Source organism: Balaenoptera acutorostrata, chromosome 1, assembly GCF_949987535.1.
Source record: "Balaenoptera acutorostrata chromosome 1, mBalAcu1.1, whole genome shotgun sequence".
In the NCBI taxonomy this organism is placed as follows: Eukaryota; Metazoa; Chordata; class Mammalia; order Artiodactyla; family Balaenopteridae; genus Balaenoptera; species Balaenoptera acutorostrata.
Genome location: NC_080064.1, coordinates 45,561,425 through 45,585,540, shown reverse-complemented (window position 1 = coordinate 45,585,540; position 24,116 = coordinate 45,561,425). Strand labels below are relative to the sequence as shown.

The 24,116-nt window shown below is 38.6% G+C and overlaps 1 protein-coding gene across 1 annotated transcript in view; it reads left to right on the top strand.

Annotated features, from left to right (window-relative positions):
• NDC1 (NDC1 transmembrane nucleoporin) overlaps window positions 1-22,092 on the top strand; it is a 47,540-nt gene extending 25,448 nt beyond the window's left edge. Inside the window, exons 14-18 of the mRNA XM_007164430.2 lie at window positions 1,276-1,326; window positions 3,109-3,172; window positions 3,931-4,031; window positions 15,958-16,118; window positions 19,599-22,092. Of these exons, the coding sequence (XP_007164492.1) occupies window positions 1,276-1,326; window positions 3,109-3,172; window positions 3,931-4,031; window positions 15,958-16,118; window positions 19,599-19,662 (441 nt within the window). The 3' untranslated portion in view covers window positions 19,663-22,092. The remainder of the gene's footprint in view (window positions 1-1,275; window positions 1,327-3,108; window positions 3,173-3,930; window positions 4,032-15,957; window positions 16,119-19,598) is intronic.
• The last annotated feature ends 2,024 nt before the right edge of the window (window positions 22,093-24,116 follow it).

The following is a 24,116-nucleotide window of genomic DNA, read 5'->3' as shown; positions in this document are numbered from 1 at the left end:
AGTTCATTGAGTTGCAATTTACTGATGATTCTGGAAGAAGAGATTTGATAGAGGTAAGGTAGGGAAATCATGAGTTTGATTTTAGACATGTCAATTTTGAGATACTTACTAGACAACCAAGTGAAAATACTGAATAAGATATTAGACATAACATCTGGAGTCTAGGGGAAAGTCCAGGTTAGGAATGAAATTTTGGAAGTCATCAGAATATAAAAGCCATGAGACTCCGTGAAAATTCTTGGGGAATATAGATATAGAAGAAGAGAGATGCAAGAACTGGGACCCTCTAATGACGAGGTCTGGGAGATGAGAAGGAATAGCAAAGGAGCACCGTTGAGGTGAGAAAGAACCAAGAAGAGGGTGTTTCAGACAGAAGTGAGTGTCAGAGATGATGCTGATAGGTAGCATGAGACTCAAACTAAGAATGAACTGTTGCGCTAGAAATATGGAGGTCATTGAGTACTTGACAAGAGCTACTGGGTGGAGTAGAGGGGATGCACACCTGATTGGCGTGGGCTCAGGAGAGACTGGGAGAGGAATTGGAAACCACAAGAAAAGCTAGATCTTTCAAGGAGTTTTGCTATAAGGGGAACAGAGAAATGGGGTAGTAGCTGGGAGGAGTTGAGGGGTCAAAGAAGGGTTTTATTTTTTAGGATGGGAGAAATAATATCATGTTCGCTGATAGAATGATCAATTAATAGAGAGGGCAGAACTGAAGGCATTTTACAAAACTTCAGGATCCCATATGGCTCTATATGCCATAAGTACTGCTATGTCATGAATTTACTTTCAAGTCAGTTGGGATATGTAGCTTTTAGCTTAATATTAAAAAAATTGTTTTCCCTGTAAATGTCAACTAGTAGAAAACCACTTCATGTCTTAAGATCTTTTTTTTTTTGGTAGGGGAAACATGCTCTTTTTTGGTGTTAAGAGGTAAGGGGTAAGACAGTTGTAGAGAACTGAGAAAGAATATGGTCTTAGAAAATATCACCAGAACCACTTAGAGTTCCTTTTTTATTATGACAGGGCTTTAATTTGAGGGCTAGACATGTGTACATGAGAATGCAATTTAGGTTAGATGGCCTATCTTTGTTTTCCAGTTTATAGTACAAAGGTATTTACTTACGTGGTTTACCTTAAATACTGTTCTTTCTTTGTAAGATGTGAAGTGTTTCATTTAAGTTAGTGTCAGGAAGAACCTGGAAATGTGTAATATTATATTTGAGTAGAATTGCAAAATGTGCATGTGTTAATTCTTCCCTTTTTCCAACTCAGATTAAGAATTTCTTATCAAAACGGGTGCTGATAATGTATTTTTTCAGTAAGGTAAGAATGTGTAGTTATAGCATTGGGAATGGGGGGAGAGGAAACAAAATAAGAATGAAGTAGCAGGTAGGATTTGACTTCTAAATATTTAGCTTGATCCTAGCAAGCCAAACAGCTTTGCATCATGCTTCACTAAACCTCCCTTTTAACAGTAGCTGCCCTAGACACACACCTCGCCTTAGTGGCTTCCTGAGGCTTGGCTCTAGTTGACCTTCTGGGTTTCTTGGCTGCAGGCAGCTTTGTGCTGATATGTAGCCCCTTGCTGCAAAATGAGCAAATCCATGGTGATGCTTCATGGCTCATTGTCCTGCTAACATCTTTATGGCCAATTTGGTGTTCAGAAGAGAGATGACTGGGTTAGATTGCAGATGTTAAACTTGGGTTGGATAAAAGTTGTAATTCAGACCACAAACTAAATGACTTTCCAACTTGTCTGTCAGCTGCCCCAGCTGCTGTAGGGGAGTAAATCTCAATGGTAGAAGCTAAAAATTCATTCCTGTTTTCACTGCTACAGCTGTTGTGTGTCAGTTAATCCTTTGATGAGGAAAACCTTGCCCATTTGTAGGGGAAAGAATTTTTGTTTTAATTATTTTAATCTAGCTTCTCTCTTTCTGCAGATATTGTAGTATTAACTAACAGTGCACTCGATTAATGCCTTCAAGTGAAAGTCTGCATTGGCGTACATTCCTCATTTTTATTCTTTGGGAGTCATACTCTGGTGGGGAGAGAGAACTCAGTAACTCTGATAGAATATAGATACACATAGCAGAGAATCCTTTCAAGTTCTTGAAACTGTTTTTTCACTGTGGTGGCAGGGAGGATCCACCCAACTAGCAATAAGGCTATCCATTAGAGCCCTGGTTAAACTATCAGACCCCTGAGGAAGGTGTCTTGTCTTCCACCAAGAGGAAGAGGAGTTGTCTGAAGTTTTACTTCAGAGCTTTGTTTCAGAAGGATGGGAAGAAAACTTACCCTTTTGTCTTCTGTATGCCATGCATGCTCTTTTCACTTAAGTTCCCTCATTTAATTCTAACAGCATTCCTGTGAGTTGTCTTTTTGTCCTCATTTTACAGATAAGGAAACCTGAGGCTCAGAGGGGTCAAGTAGCTAGCCTAAGGGCACATAGCCAGTAAGTGGCAGAGCAGACGCTGAACAAGATAACATCTCCTTTTTCCTTGGAAGTGAACGGCTGCTTTTGATTCTAATTTTGCAAGTGGATCTATTGTATGATAAGGAGTTGTAGACACTGCTACTTAATGTTGGGACATGTAACATGCTGTTGTACTTAGTAGGCTTCATTGGGTGCATTATGAAATCCACCATTTACACGGGCCAGTTATTGCTCCATGCCACAATACCTTGCTGTATTAAAGAAGGTTGGGTTGTTTTTCTTTGCAGTGGGATCGAGGGTAGACAATTTAAGAGAGGTAATATGTATTTAGGCAGTTCTTTTGTTTTTTAAAAAAAGCATTCTTAACCCTTCTCTTAAGTGATCTCTATGCTAATCCCCTGAGGTGGGTTGAGTTGAATATATTTATTATTTATTCAACTCTTATTTTAAATGAGAAACTGAGGCCCATAGAGATTTAGAGACTTGGCAAGAGTCACACAATGAGTTGGTAGCAGAATGCTTTATTGCAGTTAAATCATACTGTGTAAGAATTTCAGGTTTTAATTCTTCAGAGGCAGCTGTGAAATTTTTATTGTTATAGTCTACATAATTGATTACATGAAACTATCATTTCAGGGGAACTTACTTAAATGTCTTTATTGTATTTGTAGCACCCAGAGGCCTCCATTCAGGCTGTTTTTTCAGATGCCCAAATGCATATTTGGGCATTAGAAGGTAAGCAATCTCAGTGAACTATGATTTATTTATTAGTTAAATATTGAAGTATAATCCATGAAAGATCAGTTCTGGACTTTGATCTCAATCTTTGAATTTTCAGATACATTGTTATTTCTTTGTTTTATATAGATCATTTTTCTTAGATATTTAGGTGTATTTTAATTTAGGCAGAAATTTTCCTTGTATATAAGTGGATAAACTGAGCCTGGGGTTCTTGCCTCTCTTTTCTCTATTTCAAAAAAACTGCAACTAATAGATTGTTTTTTAACTGTCAACTTACGTTGACATAACATGTTTAAGCATATTTAGCTTAGGTTAAATATGAAAATCTAGTTCCTAAAGAACTATTTCTTTTCATCTTACAGATACTGCCTTTTCAATGCTTAAGTGATACTTCCTCAGAGAGGCCTTTCCTGACCACCCTATGAAAAGTATCCTCACAGCTGTCACCCTTATCAGGCTTTGTTTTCTTAGCACTTATCACTACCAAACACAATATTATTTTAAAAAATTCTTTTTCCTACCAGAACGTAAGGCAGAGACTGTCATCTTATTATTCAAGGCTATTGCAGTTGAGCACTTTTTCCATGCCTTTTCCAATCTTTTGCCTATTTTTCTATTGTATTACTCCCTCTTTTTTATTTAGAAGTTTTTTTATGCATTCAGAATATTAATCCTTTCTCAAATAGATGTATTGCAAGTAGATTTGCCTAATTTTGATTCGCTTTTAACTTTTTTCTTCTTTTCCACTTGAGGTCTGTCTCACTTAGTAGCAGCATCATTTACAGAAGATAGATTTGGAGTTGTCCAGACTACACTACCAGCTATTCTTAATACTTTGTTGACGCTACAAGAGGTAGGCAACATGTGGGCTGGGTGGAGGTAGAGGTCCTGCCCCCTCCCCCTGCCCAGCTTTTTCAGTTTGTTTCTTACATATCACATTGAGTAACAAACATTATGTTGGAAATCAAAATAATGGTGCTATTCTCACCCTCAGGCACTTATAATCTAAGAGAAACTAGGAAGATAAACTTTTAATTCATTTATAAGTAATAATTTTATTGTAACAGAGAAAGAAAGTATACTAAACCTGTAGGATATACCTCTGATATTTTTTTTTTTTTTAAAGTTTTACTTGATTTTATTTATTTATTTATTTATTTATTTATTTTTGGCTGTGTTGGGTCTTCGGTTCGTGCGAGGGCTTTCTCCAGTTGCGGCAAGCGGGGGCCACTCTTCATCGCGGTGCGGGGACCGCTCTTCATCGCGGTGCGCAGGCCTTTCTCTATCGCGGCCCCTCCCGTCGCGGGGCACAGGCTCCAGACGCGCAGGCTCAGCAATTGTGGCTCACGGGCCCAGCTGCTCCGCGGCATGTGGGATCTTCCCAGACCAGGGCTCGAACCCGTGTCCCCTGCATTAGCAGGCAGACTCTCAACCACTGCGCCACCAGGGAAGCCCTATACCTCTGATATTAATCAGATTATTTAGGATATTGGAATTCTGTTCAGTGCTATAAGTTTGCATCCTTACATAATTTGTAGCTACTGAAAGTGACTTGTAGTTAAATTACCCTGCAGATAAGAAGTTACCTACCGGCCAGGGCTTAAGAAGATAGAGCTGGGGCCAGTGGATTCCTGTTAGCAGGCTGTGTGCATAGTTTTAAACTACCAGGTCTTTTTAGTCCTAGACTTAAAGGAAGAAAAGTAAAACGTATGCTTCTTGTTTTCCATTAGGCTGCCTTTCCTAACTTCATGTTGGGTGATATGTTTTACACTGCCTTGTAATATTAGTTGTATGTCAGATGAAGAGTATAAACACTGAGGGCTAGGGGCATTTAGAGGTAGGGGCTTGGGTGTATAGGTTTTCTGGAGGAGTGTTACTGAACTAGGCTTGAAGGATAATAAACTGGTGCATATTTGGGTCTTGGGAAACAATTTAAGATATGAAGAGAAAACAGGCTTCACTGTTCCTTTCTCCAAATCTCAATTCATTTTACCTCTTAGAAAGTCTTACCCATCAAAACCAGTGATTTTTTTTTTTCTTCACTTTGAGTCATCTTTGTGCCCACTTTCTCATGTACATTATTTGAGACATGTTTATACACATGGGTAGTTTTATTATTTGGGTTCTTTTCCCAGCTGCCTTTCTCTAAAGAAAGAATTTCCTACTATTTCTCCACAACTTCTAATATTTGGCTTGTCTAACCACACAATAGGGTAACCATGATTTGGGCATATCTTTGGTACATAGCATAGTTTTGTTTTTTTTTTTTTTTAATCACTCTTGCTATATAGTTTAAAATAAAACTACAGTACAATGTTCCATAGTCTGCAGAGTGATTTATCATTATTTTTTTTGAACCTCAGATCTATCTTGTGAAGTGAGACGGAGGTGTTTTGGCCCTGTCTTGCACATGAGAGGGGCTCGGGAGTACAGTGACTTACCTCAGGTCTCACACACAAGTCTTGTTAGTGGCAGAGCTGGGACTTGAATGTGAGCTGATTGCAGGGCATTAGCAGTGTAGTAGACCCCAGGGAAAGCTGCAGATCCACATTCCTTATTCTCTCTGAACTTGTCTATCACCTTCTCCTGGGCTTTTATTTTTACAAAAGGTTCTCTTTAGAGTGAATGGCTCTACCCTTAGAACTGTGGCTTTCAAACTTTTTAGACCATGATCTAGTAAATTTACATTAGACTCAGAATATAGAGATGTGTGGGTGTAACAAGAAACAAAAGATTCTTAGAAGAGTGCTTACCTTTCAGTATGTGCTCTGCATTCTAATGCTTTCCATTCTATTTCATTTTTTAAAAATGCTGGTTGAAACGGAATTGATTTCACAAGGATCACACTGCCCTCAAGGTATTCTGCACCAAAGTTACTTTCCTTTCACCTCCCCACCATCAGAATTCCTAATTCTTCATAGTTGGTTATGGGTAGGTATGACAAGGAAAGCAATTTGTTTATTTGGTTATAGTCATTCCTACCTTTGATTGGGAAGGTAAGAATTATAGATTTGTGGAAGGGTCAGGCCCTATTTACTTTGAAACAGAGGAGTTGAATGGAGGATACGGTTGAGGGGCAGAGTAGAAAGAGGCAGAGGCATGTTTTTGAGAGTTGAAAAGAGGTAAATGGAGCAAAGAACAGGACCAGTGATTTGATACTTTGCTTCTGAGTATAAAAACCCTTCCTAGTGTGAGGCTTGTGGCATCTGTTCTCCCCTAGGCCCCATCACAGTCGGCCTTTTGGTCATGCTCTGCAGGCATCAGATTTTGCAAACTGCCTTGCAGTCTTTCCCACCCCATATCCTGAGGTTGACTGTAGTGAGTGATTCAGTGTCCACGTGGATATTTGTCCCACACTTTGACCTCCTCGCCAGTCTTTTACATACCCATCAGTCTCAACCTTTGACCATCATCCAGGCCTCATCATCCCCTGAATTCTCCACCTCCAAAGCTTAAAATTCCAGGATTCTACCCTCTAAGTCAGAGTCCTTAAATGTTTTTGTGCCAAAGGTCCCTTTAGCAGCAGACTGCTAAAGCCCATGGACTTTTTCTCAGAATAATGTTCTTAAATACATAAAATAAAGTCCTTAGGATTAGAAAGGAAATCAATTATATTAGAATACAATTATGAAAGTATTAAATTTGTGATATAGTAATGTGTGCTTTTTAATTAATGCATTAAATAACAAGATCTATCAGTGAGTCTAAAAACTCATCACTTTGAAGTAGTGATATGATGAATGGTATTTCAGATAATTGCAATAGTAATGTGATATGAAGATATTGATGATATCTGTTGGTGGCAAAGTCACAGGAATTGCTAATGCTATTGTGATTTACTGTTTCATAATTGAAAGAAATGCTAAATTTTAATTAGAGCTTAGTAAAGATAAACATGTAATTTTTTTCCCAAAGTTCATGCCCCCTGAATTCTATCCATAGATCTGTGGGCCCATGTAAGAGCCCCCCCAAGCACAGCCTCTCATGCCCTTGCTTCTTCTGTACACTTTGTCTTTGCCAATATTTTCACTTCCTTTGTTTGTTTGTTTTTTAATTTATTTTATTTATTTATTTTTGGCTGCATTGGGTCTTTGTTGCTGTGCGTGGGCGCCCTCTAGTTGTGGCGAGCGGGGGCTACTCTTCATTGCAGTGCGCGGGCTTCTCATTGCAGTGGCTTCCCTTGTTGCAGAGCACGGGCTCTAGGCTCACGGGCTTCAGTAGTTGTGGCACGTGGGCTTAGTAGTTGTGGCTCGCAGGCACTAGAGCGCAGGCTCAGTAGTTGTGGCGCACGGGCTTAGTTGCTCCGCAGCATGTGGGATCTTCCCGGACCAGGGCTCGAACCCGTGTCCCCCGCATTGGCAGGCGGACTCCCAACCACTGCGCCACCAGGGAAGCCCCACTTCCTTTTTCGGCTCCCTCCTAGCTACACATATGTCTTTCCCTATCCAGCTTAGACCTTATAGTCTATCACTTCAACCATTTTGTTACCAATTCTTCAACTCCTTGTTGCCATGTCCTTCAGTTGCACCCATGTGGCAAAACTCTAAGGGATCAATCCCATATCGACCACCCACCCTTTTCTCTTGCCCATCCCTCCTGCTTCAGCCTCACTTCAGGCCCTTGGCATTTCTGACCTGAATTATTACTATGGCCTTTTGCTCCTATTATTAACAGGGGTCCTTCATTCTGACTTTAGTCACTATCCTGTTCTTCCTATAAGCCCTCTACTCTAATAACCACCATGGACTATTCTGTTTTCCCCCCAAATATATTTTATTTTCTTAACCAGACTCTAACTCTATATACGATGCTTCTTCTTTCCTTCTTTGCCTAGAACACATTTTTCTCCTTTTCTCTGGCTCTGCCCGATAATCCCCATTTCATCACTTTATTATACTGCATTTTAATTGTCTGTTTACTTTTATTGTCTCTAGTCAGAGCAGAGGCAGGGACCTTGTCTTATTTCTGTATTCCTAGCATCTGACCTGGTACCTGGCAAATGACAGGCACTTATTAAATGCTTGTTGCGTGACTGCTGGATAGCTTCATGGTTGGTTTGGTGGGCAAAAGCTTCTGTTCTGGGGCCTGATTTGAGTGACAGGTCTGATGTAATGGGTTAATTATAATAGTCTCAAGCCCCTTCATTTTGAGAGGCAGGGATGTCATGTGACTCATACGAGCCCTGTTATATGTTTTTGGTTTTATGTTCTGTGATGTGGGAGGAATACTTGCTCTTAATAACGAGAGTAAGTTCTAAGTATCTCTGTAATTTAAGGCAAGTTATAAAATACAGGCTTCTGGATGTTACTAAGGAAAAATTGTATGGAACTGTTCTGTTCTTTTGTTTTATTTTTCACTATCAATAAAAAAGCCATATCACTGTGAATCATTAAAGAGAAAATATGAAAGGAAAGGGGAAGCCTTTCATTCTTCAAACCATTCAGAGGGCAAGCAGTGGGGGGATGGATATCCTAGGACAGTTGTTCCTAATAGTGGGCCAGGCCCTTCTGGGAGATTCCAAGTATTACAACAGGTTCATGAATCCACACATACATTGCTGTCATCTGAGTAATTAATGTTTGTCTGACATATTTATAGCTATTTTTTAGAGGTTTCTACATGCTGTTTTGGTTAATTAAAATACAAATTCATTTAAAAGCATTATTTCCTACATTAGTGGATGGAGAACAGCTACTATCCTGTGGAATTCCACTGTGTATACATATATATATGTATATATATCTACATATATATATATAGTCTTTAAAAAGGGTCCTTATAAAGGTTGGGGACCAAAATGGTAGAGTGTTTTTTTTTTTTTAATAAATTTATTTATTTATTTATTTATTTTTGGCTGTGTTGGGTCTTCGTTTCTGTGCGAGGGCTTTCTCCAGCTGTGGCGAGCGGGGGCCACTCTTCATTGCGGTGCGCGGGCCTCTCCCGTTGTGGAGCACAGGCTCCAGACGTGCAGGCTCAGTAGTTGCGGCTCACGGGCTTAGTTGCTCCACGGCATGTGGGATCTTCCCAGACCAGGGCTCGAACCCGTGTCCCCTGCATTGGCAGGCAGATTCTTAACCACTGCGCTACCAGGGAAGCCCGGTAGAGTGCTTTTTAATCAAAAAAATTTTTCTTAAATTGTGTTAAAATACACATAACATAAAATTTACCATTTTAACTATCTTTTAGTGTACATTTCTGTGTCATTAAGTACAGTCACATTGTTGTTTAACCATCAACCATCATCTAGCTCCAGAACTTTTTCATCTTTAAAAGTATGTTTTAAAGTTTTTAGAAAGCCTTCAAGTCTTTGAAAAGTCATTGTCACCTTGTTGGTAGGATATCAGCTCTATTATATTTTTTGCCTTATCATCTGAAGGTCAAATTTTGATATACTTGGAATATTGAAGTTGACCTTTATGCTATTCACATATCCATTCATCCAATAAATGTTAATTATCAAATGGTTTACCATGTGTTAGGATATAGAATGAGAAAAGGCAGACATGGTTCCTGCCCTCTAGGAGCTTACAGACTATAAAATGGAAAATCATACAAATAAGTAACTACAATTGTAATAAGTGCCACAATATGCAAAAATGCAGGATGATCAGAGAACATAAAACAGGCGAGTCTAAGCTAGTCTTGTGAATAGGAGATTGAAAGGAAGTGTGAAGTCATTAAAGGCCTCCCTGAGGAAGTGATAACAGAAGTTAGAAGGAAGAATGGGGAAAAGGAAAGGAATGTCCTTGAGGGCCAGAACTATGGGTTTGAATGCCCAGAGACCCTTGACCAATATTCTTCTACAAGTCACAGACCATTCTTTGTTTCTCTAGAATCCTATGCTACTTTACCTAATATTTGTGTAGTACTCCAAAAGAAATGCTCTTTCTTTAATTTTTGTAACAATCCCATAAAGTTAGAATAAGGCTTATTTTGCATGACTGAGTCTCTTTCAAAAAGACTATATCTGTTGGTATGACTTAATCAAGATCATGCCAATAAATGGTTGAGTAAATTTGAAAACCAGGCTTTTAGACCTCATGTCCTTTGCTTCCCACTGTATCAAATTACCTCTGTGAGGGCTTGGCAGGAGCATGCATTTCTTAACCTCCTTTCTTTCTTTCTTTCTTTCTTTCATTTATTTATTTATGGCTGTGTCGGGTCTTCATTGCAGCACACGGGCTCTTCATTGTGGTGTGCAGGCTTCTCTCTAGTTGTGGAGCGCGGGCTCAGTAGTTGTGGCACACGTGCTTAGTTGCCCCGCAGCATGTGGGATCTTAGTTCCCCGATCAGGGATCGAATCTGTGTCCCATGCATTGGAAGGCGGATTCCTTTTTTGTTTTGTTTTGTTTTGAATTTTATTTTATTTTTACTATACAGCAGGTTCTTTTTTTTTTTTAAGTTTATTTTCTACATCTGTGACTCTATTTCTGGTTTTTTGTTTTTGTTTTTTTTTTAAATTTATTTATTTTTGGCTGTGTTGGGTCTTCATTGCTGCACGCGGGCTTTCTATAGTTGCGGCGAGCGGGGGCTACTCTTCGTTGCAGTGCGCGGGCTTCTCATTGCGGTGGCTTCTCTTGTTGTGGAGCACGGGCCCTAGAGTGCATGGGCTTCAGTAGTTGTGGCTCATGGGCTCTAGAGCGCAGGCTCAGTAGTTCTGGCGCATGGGCTTAGTTGCTCTGCGGCATGTGGGATCTTCCTGGACCAGGGCTCGAACCTGTGTCCCCTGCATTGGCAGGCAGATTCTTAGCCACTGTGCTGCCAGGGAAGTCCCATACAGCAGGTTCTTATTAGTTATCTATTTTATACATATTAGTTTATATATGTCAATCCCAATCTCCCAATTCATCCCACCAACACCACCCCCTGACCCCTGCTTTGCCCCCTTGGTGTCCATACATTTGTTCTCTACATCTCTGTCTCTATTTCTGCCTTGCAAACCGGTTCATCTGTACCATTTTCCTAGATTCCACATATACGCATTAATATACGATATTTGTTTTTCTCTTTCTGACTTACTTCACTCTGTATGACAGTCTCTAGGTCCATGCACGTCTCTAAAAATTACCTAGGTTCGTTCCTTTTTATGGCTGAGTAGTATTCCATTGTATATATGTTCCACATGGAAGGCGGATTCTTTTTTTTTTTTTTAACATCTTTATTGAAGTATAATTGCTTTACAATGGTGTGTTAGTTTCTGCTTTATAACAAAGTGAATCAGTTATACATATACATATGTTCCCATATCTCTTCCCTCTTGCATCTCCCTCCCTCCCACCCTCCCCATCCCACCCCTCTAGGTGGTCACAAAGCACCGAGCTGATCTCCCTGTGCTATGCGGCTGCTTCCCACTAGCTATCTATTTTACATTTGGTAGTGTATATATGTCCATGACACTCTCTCACCCTGTCACATCTCACCCCTCCCCGTCCCCATATCCTCAAGTCCATTCTCTAGTAGGTCTGTGTCTTTATTACCGTCTTGCCACTAGGTTCTTCATGGCCTTTTTTTTTTTTTTCCCTTAGATTCCATATATATGTGTTAGCATACTGTACTTGTTTTTCTCTTTCTGACTTACTTCACTCTGTATGACAAACTCTAACTCCATCCACCTCATTACAAATACCTCCATTTCATTTCTTTTTATGGCTGAGTAATATTCCATTGTATATATGTTCCACATGGGAGGCGGATTCTTTTTTTTTTTTTAGAAATTCACATTCTTTTATTTATTTATTTATTTATTTATGACTGTGTTGAGTCTTCGTTTCTGTGCGAGGGCTTTCTCCAGTTGCGGCAAGTGGGGACCACTCCTCATCGCGGTGCACGGGCCTCTCACCATCGCGGCCTCTCTTGTTGCGGAGCACAGGCTCCAGACGCACAGGCTCAGCAATTGTGGCTCACGGGCCCAGTTGCTCCGTGGCATGTGGGATCCTCCCAGACCAGGGCTCGAACCTGTGTCCCCTGCATTGGCAGGCAGACTTTCAACCACTGCGCCACCAGGGAAGCCCGAGGCGGATTCTTAACCACTGGACCACCAGGGAAGTCCCAGGGCTTCCTGGATTTCAGTATTTAGGAGAAGACAATTAAAGTGAGAAAAGACAATAATTTTAAGCTCTGGCTACATACTGTTTGCTCAAATCCCTGAACCTGAAGCCTTCTTGTCCTTTGTTATAAAGGAGATTAGAGAGAATTAGAGATGTGTTAAGGACACATTACCTCCAAACTAAGACTTTCTTCCCCAATGTAACTTTTATACCACTAGAGTCTGCTGGACCCAATTTAATTTTTGCGTTTATTTGTGAGCTATTCCAGTTATTTGTAAGGATTGATATTCTGTGACTTTTATACTTTCTTAGAGGTCTTTCAAAGAACAAAGAGAAAACAGTCAAACAGAATTCACTCTTTTACAATTATCCTTTGGACCCTTTTAAAATCCAAGATGTATTATGAAATCCTAGTGATTTTACATTTCCAGTATCTTGAAACAACTTGCTATTTGATCATCCCAGGAATTATTTCATCATTACTCATCCGTTATTCCAGTTGTGGTAAAGAAGACCAATAAGAAAACAGAAGAATGATGAAATCATATAGTATTGTATCATCTTTCAAGAAAAGGTATATAAATAGTCTGAACACACATCTTTACAGTTTTTTTTTAAGCTTTCATTGAATGCAGTTGCTAGTTCAGATTTTTAAAATTTACCACCCATGATGGTAAAAGGAAGAAAATTGCCAATATGTTAAATAATTATTTAGATAAATCAGAAGATGAACGTAGAGAGACAGCACTCTAGAAATTTACATGGTTCTTAAGTGGATACATGCTGAAGGTATACAAAGGTGTATTCAAAAGTGATGGAAGGGCTTTCCTGGTGGCACAGTGGTTAAGAATCCACCTGCCAATACAGGGGACAAGGGTTCGAGCGCTGGTCTGGGAAGATCCCACATGCCACGGAGCAACTAAGCCCGTGCGCCATAACTACTGAGCCTGCACTCTAGAACCCGCGAGCCACAACTGCTGAAGCCCGTGTGCCTAGAGCCCGTGCTCCACAGCAAGAGAAGCCACTGCAACGAGAAGCCTGCACACCGCAGCGAAGAGTAGCGCCCGCTTGCAGCAACTAAAGAAAGCTCATGGGCAGCAATGAAGACCCAACGCAGCCAAAAATTAATTAATTAATAAACAAAAAAGTGATTGGAAGGAAATAGGTGATATTGAAATGAAAAGAGTCATGTACAATAAAATATTTTTATATTTGATTGATCATTTCAGTTCATCTTTATAAACCTAAGAATGAAAATGTTTTGCACAATTGGGGTACAAAGAAAATGGCTGAACTCTTCAACAATATTATGAGCTGTCAAAAGTTTTTTAAAATATTGTATTTTGATGTGCAGATGCAAGAAAAAGAACCAGAAGTAATGATAAGCTAGAACCTGCTGGAGATATATCTTCAGTTTGAAATCAGTATTACAAGATGGCTATGTTCCAGGTTTATTCATGATAGCTGATAAGCAGCTAGTTGCATTCAAAACACATTGCCTATTTCAGATGTATATATCTTCAAAACCTGGAAAATACGTTTATAGTCTTATTTAAACTTGTGTAAAGTTATTTTACATTATCCTGTCATTCTTATTTCTGTAAATTTTTTGTAAAAAACTAAACTATAAAAAGGGTCCACTGGAAAAAAAAAAAAGGGCTTCCCTGGTGGCACAGTGGTTGAGAATCCGCCTGCCAATGCAGGGGACACGGGTTCGAGCCCTGTTCCGGGAAGATCCCACATGCCGCGGAGCAACTACGCCCATGCGCTACAACTACTGAGCCTGTGCCCTAGAGCCCGTGAGCCACAACTACTGAGCCCACTCGCCACAACTACTGGAGCCCACGTGCCTAGAGCCCGTGGTCCGCAACAAGAGAAGCCACTGCAATGAGAAGCCCGCGCACCGCAACGATGAGTAGCCCCCACTCGCGGCAACTAGAAAAAGCCCGCGCGCAGCAACGAAGACCCAATGCAGCCAAAAATAAATAAATAAATTTATTTGAAAAAAAAACAAACATAAATCCATAAATAGGAGAGGAGACAACAGCAACAAAGTCTTCAAAGCTGGACAGCAGATGGTTGAGATAACTAACTTAGCAGATTCCAGAGGCAAGTCTGAAGTTGGTAGTAGGGCAAGCACCAAGGCCCTCTGGAACCAAGGGTGAAGGGACAGGCACCAGAACAGGGAGGTTTGGGTGAGAGCTGTTTGAAAGCCAGTTAGATCCCTAGATTTTCCTAGGTGGTGCTTCTCCCTCGTTCCAGCAGAAGTCGAGGTTCATCCTCAGAGAGAGTAGAGCACTGGGTCTCTGGACTGGGAGAGTTCACAGTTGCGGGTACTCTACTAAAAGCATAGAGCTGTGCTCCATAGCTCTGTTCACCACTTGGCTTCCCTGAGCACTGGGGACCAGGCCCCCCAGACAGGGTACTGGAAGACTTTTCTTTGGGAACTCTGATCAGACCAAGAAGAAAGACCTAAAGTTACTGAGTTGAGCACTCACCCCCAAAAAATCCACACAGATCACCTATTGTGAAGCTGTCAGAAATCTCCAGTTGTGTACTCAGAGCTTTCGGTCAGCTCTTTAGGAGGTCCCACTCTCAGTCATGAGCCAAGGATCACTAGATTTTGAAGAAAGTATCCAATACAGAAGATAGAGACCAAAAGAAGCAAAGAGAAGAAAAGTAGCTTGGAAGAAACTATAAAACAAACAAAAAACCAAAAACATAACAAAAATCACCAAAATCCTCAGAAATAAAAGCGGTATTGCAGCCTTGAAACAAAAATAGGATGCTGAAATAAAAAGGATCACTCAAATGACATAAAAGAGCTCTTTTTAAGATTTTTCTTTATTGTTTACACAGCAGGTTCTTATTAGTTATCTATTTAATACATAATAGTGTATATATGTCAGTCCCAATCTCCCAGTTCATCCCACTACCACCCGCCCCTGCTTTCCCCTCTTAAGAGCTCTTGAAATTAAAAACATCATGGCAGAAATCCTTTTAACTATAGTTTTAAGTACTTTTTTGGTGCTTACATCTGTAACTATAAATAATAGACTTTTACTATTACTTCTTGTCACTTTAGACATTATCTTTGCTGTAGTAGATTGACATGCTTATACTTCTCTGTCTTCTCCCTTCTCTTAATATAGTTTATAGCATTTAAAAATTATATTTACCTTTGGCTTTTAAAAGTTATACTTAAATCTCTTTCTTATACTATCAAGTATAAATAAAATCAGTTTCACTTGTGAGTTCTCTTCCCACCTATTCTTGCTCATAGGTACTTTATCAGCTAGAATTGAAAAGGAAGATAAACTAGTATAGTAAATAACCTTACCCTTGTAAAGTATAAAGTTTGGTCTTTTTTTGGGCTGAGATTTATAATAAAGGTACTCTTACCCGTCTGTCATGCATCATAAGCAGAGTAGGATATCTGTGTTTCATTTCCCGGCTTTGCATTTTCAAGGCTGTTGAAGTATAACTGCTTTTTAAAGGACAGATGTGGACTTTTCCCTGGTAACTGCTGAAGTGGCTGAACCTCTACTCCCTGTTTTTCAAACTGTTTTGACTGTGATCCAAAATAAATATTTATTATATGTCTGTGTGTGTGTGTGTGTGTGTGTGTATCTCTGTACCTATCTATCTGAAATGAAATCTCTTTAATCCTTTGGACTAAATTGGCTTTCTTGATAGTCTGAACTAACGTGTTTTCTTTCTTTCTTGATGTAGGCAGTTGACAAGTACTTCAAGCTTCCTCATGCTTCCAGTAAACCACCTCGGATTTCAGGAAGCCTAGTGGACACTTCTTATAAAACATTAAGATTTGCCTTCAGAGCATCACTAAAAACTGCCATCTATAGAATAACTACTACATTTGGTGAACATCTGAAGTAAGTTTACCTGTTTTTGTTCCACGATAATTCACTTTCAGGAGTTCACCTGAGAAACAGGTATGAGAATTATAAAGGCTCATAAGTTGAAAGTATTCTTTTGGGACCTTCATGATTCCTACTGGGAACTAACAGCTTGGATTTAGATTTAATATTTACATTTTAAAATTTGGCCTATCATATAAGTTTTGGGGCCTTCTTTCAAATGGGTAAAAAAGAGGATAGAAAGTTGTAAAAGCAGCAAATGTAATTATATATATATTTTTTAAATTACTAAAATATCCTTAAGGGAGAAAAAAGGCAAAATGAATACTTCTCCAGAAAAGCGTATTAAAAATAATTCTGTTATTACGTCTTGGTCAGCAAACTAAGACTTGGGGTGAGCAGAGTATTCCATAAATGAGTCCTTGGTGCTTTGTGAATCGTGCTGGAAAAGCAATGAAGATCATACCACCTTCAGAAACGGAACCGGAAAGAAAACCACAGATGCCAAACCGGTGTATATTTAGTTTCATTGATGTTTACTGCTTTCTTTTCATGAAATAATCTACCTAGTCAGTGTAAGGGATACTAGTTTATTAACTAAATTATGTCTGTCATAATTATAAATAAACTTTAAAAGATATAAGAGATTGCTCTGTTTTTTCTGTATGCAATCAATAAGTAGTTTAGAACTTCCTCAAACCACTTGCTTTTAGAAGCATTAGTGTATTTCCTTTTACTTCCATGAGGCACATACATAAAGCATATGACATACATGTCAACACATATATAAGGTAGCAGCAGCAGCAAGTTTTTATGGAACACTTGGGTTCTGTGTGGGAATACAGAAGAGCTGTAGATAATCCGCTCTCCTTAAGAGGTTTATTCATTTGTTTAAAAACAAACCAAAAATAAATCTGTTTATTGAGTGCTTCTAGATCTGCACTCTCCAATATGATGCCACGTATTGCTATTTAAATTTAAATTAATTAAAGTTAAATAAAATTGAAAATCCAGTTTGTCACTTACATTGGCCACATTTCAAGTCCTCAATAACTGCACATAGCTAGTGGCTACCGTATTGGACAGCTTAGGTATAAAACATTTCCATCATTGCAGAAAGTTCTGTTGCACAGTGCTGTTCTAGACAGTACACTTCGCACTTTCATTTACTCTTCTCAAAGAGCCTTTGAGGTGTAGAGATTATCGTAATTGTATAGATACGGAAACTGAGACTTGGAGGGATTAAGACCTTGCCTAATAGCATAGTCTAGTCAGTGTTAGAACGTGAACCTGAAATCAGGTCTTTCTTGCTCTTAAAATTCCACCTTCTCACCCTATACAACACTGGACTCCCTTTAAGATGTAAACTGCCACGTAGGGTACTCTCAGAAAACGTTCAATGAATTTAGGTAATGAAATAGATATGATGTATATTGATGATACAGCAAAACAGGACGAAAAGGGGAAAATAAATTTCTTAGATAAGAAAGGGAGATAGATGACTGTTAAAAAAATTATGAGAATGAAACTCTGCCTTAGTTTCTTTCCTCTGAGAAGAGCCATATTTTTTTTTAAACATCTTTATTGAAGTATAATTGCTTTACAATGGTGTGTTAGTTTCTGCTTTATAACAAAGTGAATCAGTTATACATATACATATGTTCCCATATCTCTTCCCTCTTGCATCTCCCTCCCTCCCACCCTCCCCATCTCACCCCTCTAGGTGGTCACAAAGCACCGAGCTGATCTCCCTGTGCTATGCGGCTGCTTCCCACTAGCTATCTATTTTACATTTGGTAGTGTATATATGCCCATGACACACTCTCACCCTGTCACATCTCACCCCTCCCCCTCCCCATATCCTCAAGTCCATTCTCTAGTAGGTCTGTGGAAGAGCCATATTTTATACATGTACCAAAATTGATGAGGTCAGTAGAGACTATTTTGTACAAATATAGGACAGAATGGTATAGTAGAAGTTAGATTTGGAATTAAAACATTTGGATATATGTCTGGTTACATTATTGACTATCTGTAGTTGTGGACAGGTTACCTATTGATTTAAGTGACTTGCCTGAGATTATGCAGGTAGTAAGTTGCAGAACCAGCATTTAGACTCAAATCTTTCTGACCCTAGAATTCTATCTACAAACCTCTGGAAACCATTCTGATACTGTTTACCTTCCCATGAAAAGGGTATGTTATCCATTTCAGTTTGTTTCATTTGCTCTTAAGAGAGATAAAATGGGATCCTACATATGTAAAGCCCACACTACATTATATATTGTTGTGACAATAACTATTATTACTGTATAATACCTGGTTTATTCAACCCCAAAACTTCACCTCTGAGAACCAGGTATAAATGAAGCTAACACTTGAGGCGTGAAAATTAACGCAGATCAGTTACGCATTGGAGAAATTCATTTAATACCTATTTACTCTTAATTTAGGCAAATTCGATTTGCTAGTTTTCCAGCCTATAACATATTAAAATATGAGAGGAAGACTGCTATTAGAGTCAAGAATACTAACAATAGCAAGAGATAGTACAGTGCCTGCTAGCAGAGGGGAGTCATGAGAAAAGCTGTAGACTTGGTGTTTGAAAAAGTTCAGAGCCATTTAGTGAGAGATGACAGCCTCGCTGGCACCTAGAGAGAGTTCGAACAGTAAAATACACTTGAGATGGTGCAGTTAGTCGGAGAGATGTAAATGTATAAGGTGCTTTAGCATGATTTGTAGTCAAATTATTATAATAAGACTTGACACTTTTAAAAGTGGCGACCTTCAGTTACCTGGAATTTTATCATTCAGTAATGGTATATTACTATCAACAACTAGAAAACCAGAACCTTTCAGTATATTCAGTTTGTGCCCAAAAGTTTAAAAGGAAGTTTTATACTAGTTTCAATATATATATTTGCCCCGCTTTTGTCCAGGTAATGTATTTTTGTGGCAGCAAGGGTGGGGAGAGAACTCAGTTTTCCCCTCCAAGACATAACTTAAGTTCAAAGGGAAAAGTAAATCTAAACCACCAAGCTGTTACCTTTGAAAACGATTAGTGGAGTCTATTGTGTTTTAACCAAACATTTTAGTTTAAAGGATTTTATATTAAAGGCAATTCAAATACTCCACAACTCAAAGATAATGTTGGAATCTGGTTTAAATAAAATAATAAAATCCAGAAAATCTACTGCAAGGCCTGGAACTGCACAGCAGGTTCCACAGCAGAGCAGGTTAAAATTGATGCCTTCACTTGTCAGTCTTAATTTGCTTTGGTCTTTTAGAAGGTAGAAGCATGCTGTTACTGAATGCAAGCCCTCCTCCTCATTAGATTAAGGAGGGTTTTCATCCAGCTTTTTCAGAAGTACTAAATATGTGAAGATTTCTATTCGTTTTTAATTGTTTTGAAAAATATTGACTCTGTGCTCTGTGGTTCACTTAATATGCTTAATGTAAAATAAAGCTTATGCTTTGAATTTATGTTTCATTTAGTGCTGTGCAAGCATCTGCAGAACATCAGAAAAGACTTCAACAGTTCTTGGAGTTCAAAGAATAGTTAAGTAATATAAACTGTGTTCATTACACTGCTGATACAACTACAGATGGGACAGTAAATGTTCAGCATTCTTGGATCAGAAGAAAATGGACTAATTAGATGCTTCCTTTGTCGTGGTGGTTGCTTTGAAAACTATACTTTAATGGGAGAAATCATGGAAAGAAATTCTCAACAGAATAACCGAAAACTGCCTTTTCTGTAACGATTACTTTTTGTGTGTGTGGTATAATAAAATCTTTATTCAATTTTACAGAAGCATCTATGGCAGTAGAAATGTTTGTAGCTTATATAGCTTAATAATAATAACTAGAAAATTTTTAGTGTTTACTTTTGAGAGGAGTAGAGTCAGCTCAGAAGGTACTGATAAAATAGGTTGACTTGGTCTAGTCTTCCTTCCTAATCGTCCTGAGAGTTTAGCTCTCTGTAAATTCAAAATACATAAACTTTTTTGGAGTAGTTTCTGTTTACTAAAGGATAAAAAGGGTAACAGTGGAGAAAAATTCACAGAAAATATTGTCTGAAGGACATATTTTGTTAATCTGTTAGGTTGTGTTTTTGTTTTCAGAGACAAATTAAATTTGCATGATTGTCCAAAAAAAGTCTCAATTTACAGATGCTAACTCTATATAAAGGAATGTGGAAAAATTCAGTTCTTAAGTTACAAGATTAAACATTCACATTTGGTTTTCGAAAGACAATTGACCAACATCTATGAATTTATTTTGTATCATGCTAGTAAACAATAAGCATATGGGTATTTTCTCAACTAGTTTTGCTTTCTTTTTCTGGAACAAAACATTAAGTGATTGCCGAGTTTTTCAAGTGAGAGAAAAAGTTTTGCACGAAAACCCAGGAAACTTTCCCTTTTTTTTCCTTCCCTCATCTTCATTAGATCAAATTATTTTGTAAAGCTTAATTGGCCTCACAGAGGGAGCAACCTTTGCTTTGTTAACTGGCTAATTAAAATATATTAGGAAAATCTTTACAGCCAGAAACAACTTAGTCATCAATCAGCAAGTGAAACCAAAATGTCAGAGGATTACTGTACTTAGGAGTATGTTGTATGTCCCAAAAGTGAGTAGGTAATTTTATAATTTATTAGATCAACTTTGGAGGTGAAAGATTGGAAATCCTACTGGTAGATATTCACTGGACTAGCTTTGGACTGAAATGCTCCCTTGTAATTCTTTTCCCATTTTTTCCCTCTAGTGTCCCCGGTTTTTTTCTTTAAAGCCAGCACAGAATTGTATATGAATCTTTAATGTGGTATATATGTCTACCATTTGTCTGATTACTTGATGTATTATATCTTGATTTATTTGTTGCCCCTTCAACCAGCACATGCCAAATTATAAATGAATCCTGCTGGCCTTTAAAGTATCTTTATGAGACAGTTTCCCAGTTGTCAAGTGTTTGGAGTATCTAGGCTGTTGCCTTTTTTTTTTTTTTTGGCATCTGAAGTGGAGTTGATCTCTTTTTTGAATGTAAAAGTTGAATTTCGAATGTGGAAGTTACTTACAGATGACCAGGAAATTGTGACTAGGTTGACTGAGAACTGTTGAGTTCCATGTTTTAAAGCCATTGAACTTTTTATATTCCATTCTCTGTGCTTTCCCTGGCTGAGGCATTTTGGGAGAAAAGAACTCTTAACCTTATGCTTCCATAAAGAAGAATTTAAACTCTGACTTACTTAGATAAAATGTCTGGCTTTGTTTAGGTTTTTGTCATTTCCCATATACTTTGGGAAAATGTATATTTGATGAGCAATGTGAAAATTTCTGATGTGTTCATCCCTATTTTTTCTCAAGAGGACGTGCTGTGTACACAGTATAGTTCACTTTATGTCTGGCTGGTGGAAATTTGGAAACTGCTTCCCCAAATCTGGATTGTATTTAGTAGATAAGGAAGTCAGTTCCTTTTCCTCATTGTGTTGTTAATCTACACACCATCTGTTGGAGTAGGGTATGGCTCAATCACCTGTTATGAAAGAGAGCTCCTTCGCCTGTGTACAGGGAGGAGGATCTTAGGAGGCCAGCAAGAGGAGAGAACCATTTCCTTTGATGAAGTCACATCCTGCCTATGAACCCACTGATACTACACATTGGCCTGAAAATTAGAGGGTGTTCTTTAAAAGCCTTTCTCTGACTGTCAGTACAAAACGTGATTGTATCAGCTCTTGTAATGTTTTCTTGACCCTTATGGAAGGTATAAATCCACGTAACTTCTTTCCTAGAGAACTGGAACACTGTGCTAGAATTTTTAAAAACTTGTATAGTTGAGTGGACGTGGATAAGCAACAATTTGTTACTTTGCTGAGTTTATTCCTTGGTAATTGTTCTGTGTGTCTTCCTATAAATATGGTAATCTGTTTATATCGTTTTGTATATCACTGATACTGAACTGGGTAGAAAAATAAATTAACAGTTTTAAAAAATGGGACTATTAATTGAAATATGTATATCTGTGAGGTCAATTATTTAATTTCTGGGGGGGGGGTGTTGTGTGTGTATGTGTGTTTCCTTAGCCATTTTAATTCAGTCTCAGAGTTGTTGCTTATAAAACCTGAAACACTTCTTGAGAAATGAGCTTTTGCCCCTGGTTGGACTAATCTGGTAGGTGATCTGTGTTTCATGGTAACTCTAAGGAGCCTGAATTCTAAAAGCCTCTTTCTTCGTTGTCTTGGCTGCCTTTTTTTCCGAAACTAAACAAAGGATGCAGGTGCTGAAAGCCATTTCTTAATAGAGGTTTCTTTTCTTGCCAGAATAATGTTTCTAAACGGATCATATTCCACCAGACTAAAAGTTTTGTCTGTCAGCTTTACTTAAATTAGTCTGAACTTCACCTCAAGGTAGTTGAGGTACTATATATTAAGGCCCTCAACTTTCTTGTTTGCTATCCCAATCCATAGTTATGTTTCCTTAGAACCAAACAGCTTAAAACAAAGATGAATTTAATTCATCAGTTAATAATCCAGCTACTCTTAACAAGCTGCTGACCACCATTTTAAAATAAGCAAAATCGTTATCGTTTTGAGGGGTAAGAAGGGGTGATAGACAGCACACACCCCCTTAGAGTTCCCAGTCATGGTCCTAAGCAGCCGTGGCAGTTGCTGTAGTGATAGGCACGTTGATGTGGAGCTAGCTAATCATCCAAAAATACTCACTGAATGTCTATTATGGCCCAGCTATTAGAAACAAATTGACCTGTGAACAAGAGAGTCCTTGTCCTCCAGGAGTGTATAATCTGATGCAGTGGCATTTGAAACTTGGAATCAGAAGCATCAGACTCACAGGGAGTGCTTATTAAGGTGCAGAGTCTGGGCTCCACTTCAGTACAGATTCTGCTTCAGGAGGTCTGGACTGGTTCCCAAGAGATGTAGTTTGTAACCAATTCCAAGCAGTGGTCTGAGAATTACATTATGAGAAGGGTTTATCTTAGATCAGGAGATCTGATGCATTTAGCATGCATCAGAATCAGTTGGAAAGCTTGTTAGAACACATTACCGGGCCCCCTCTCCAGAGTTTTAGGTTCAGTAAGTCTGAGGTGGGGCCCAAGAATTTGTATTTCTAACAAGTGTCCAGACACTGCGGATGCTGCTAGTCAGGAGACCATACTTTAAGAACTACTGTTCTAGCGGATTTTCTCATATGTGTTGTTCTCTCAGATGAGTGTCTAAAGCATATGAACTATGATTTTCTATAAGGTAGAGTTCTTACATCTGATTCATTTGTTGGAAAGCTTGAAGAATGTGGTTAGATCCCATAGGTAATGCAGGAATGCTGAGAAATATTCAGGTGTTTGGATGATTGTCTTGAAACTGCAGCAGGGATCTGACACGAGTTGCTCTCACACCTTTATGTGCTCGGCTCATATTGTTCCCTTTGCCTGAATTTCCATCTTGGCACACTTCCCATTTTTCACAACGAGCTTAGCTTTCCCTCATGCTCCTGGATAGATTTCAATGTGTTTTCTCAATGCTTTGTCATTCTTTCTGTTTTGGACCTTATCACATTGAATTGTAACTTAACTGATTACAAATCTGCTTCCCCTTGTAGATTATGAGCTCTCTCCTTCCAGGATTCCTGTTACACTTTCTCAATGTATCACTTTAATATTTTTGACTTTCCATGCTTTATTCTGGATAGTTTCTTCTGACCTGTCTTACAAGTCATTTTCCTCAACTGTGTCTAATCAGTAAACTTATCACACTGACAATAGTTTCCTGATAAATAAGTGAAAATTAGCAGTCCTTTTTTAGTATTACTTTTAGTTTTCATCTTTTTTTTTTAAACCGTTAAAGATTTATTTTTATTTTTATATATTTTTAAAATTTATTTATTTTTTATTTATGGCTGTGTTGGGTCTTCGTTTCTGTGCAAGGGCTTTCTCCAGTTGCGGCAAGCGGGGGCCACTGTTCATCGCGGTGCGCAGGCCTCTCACTATCGCGGCCTCTC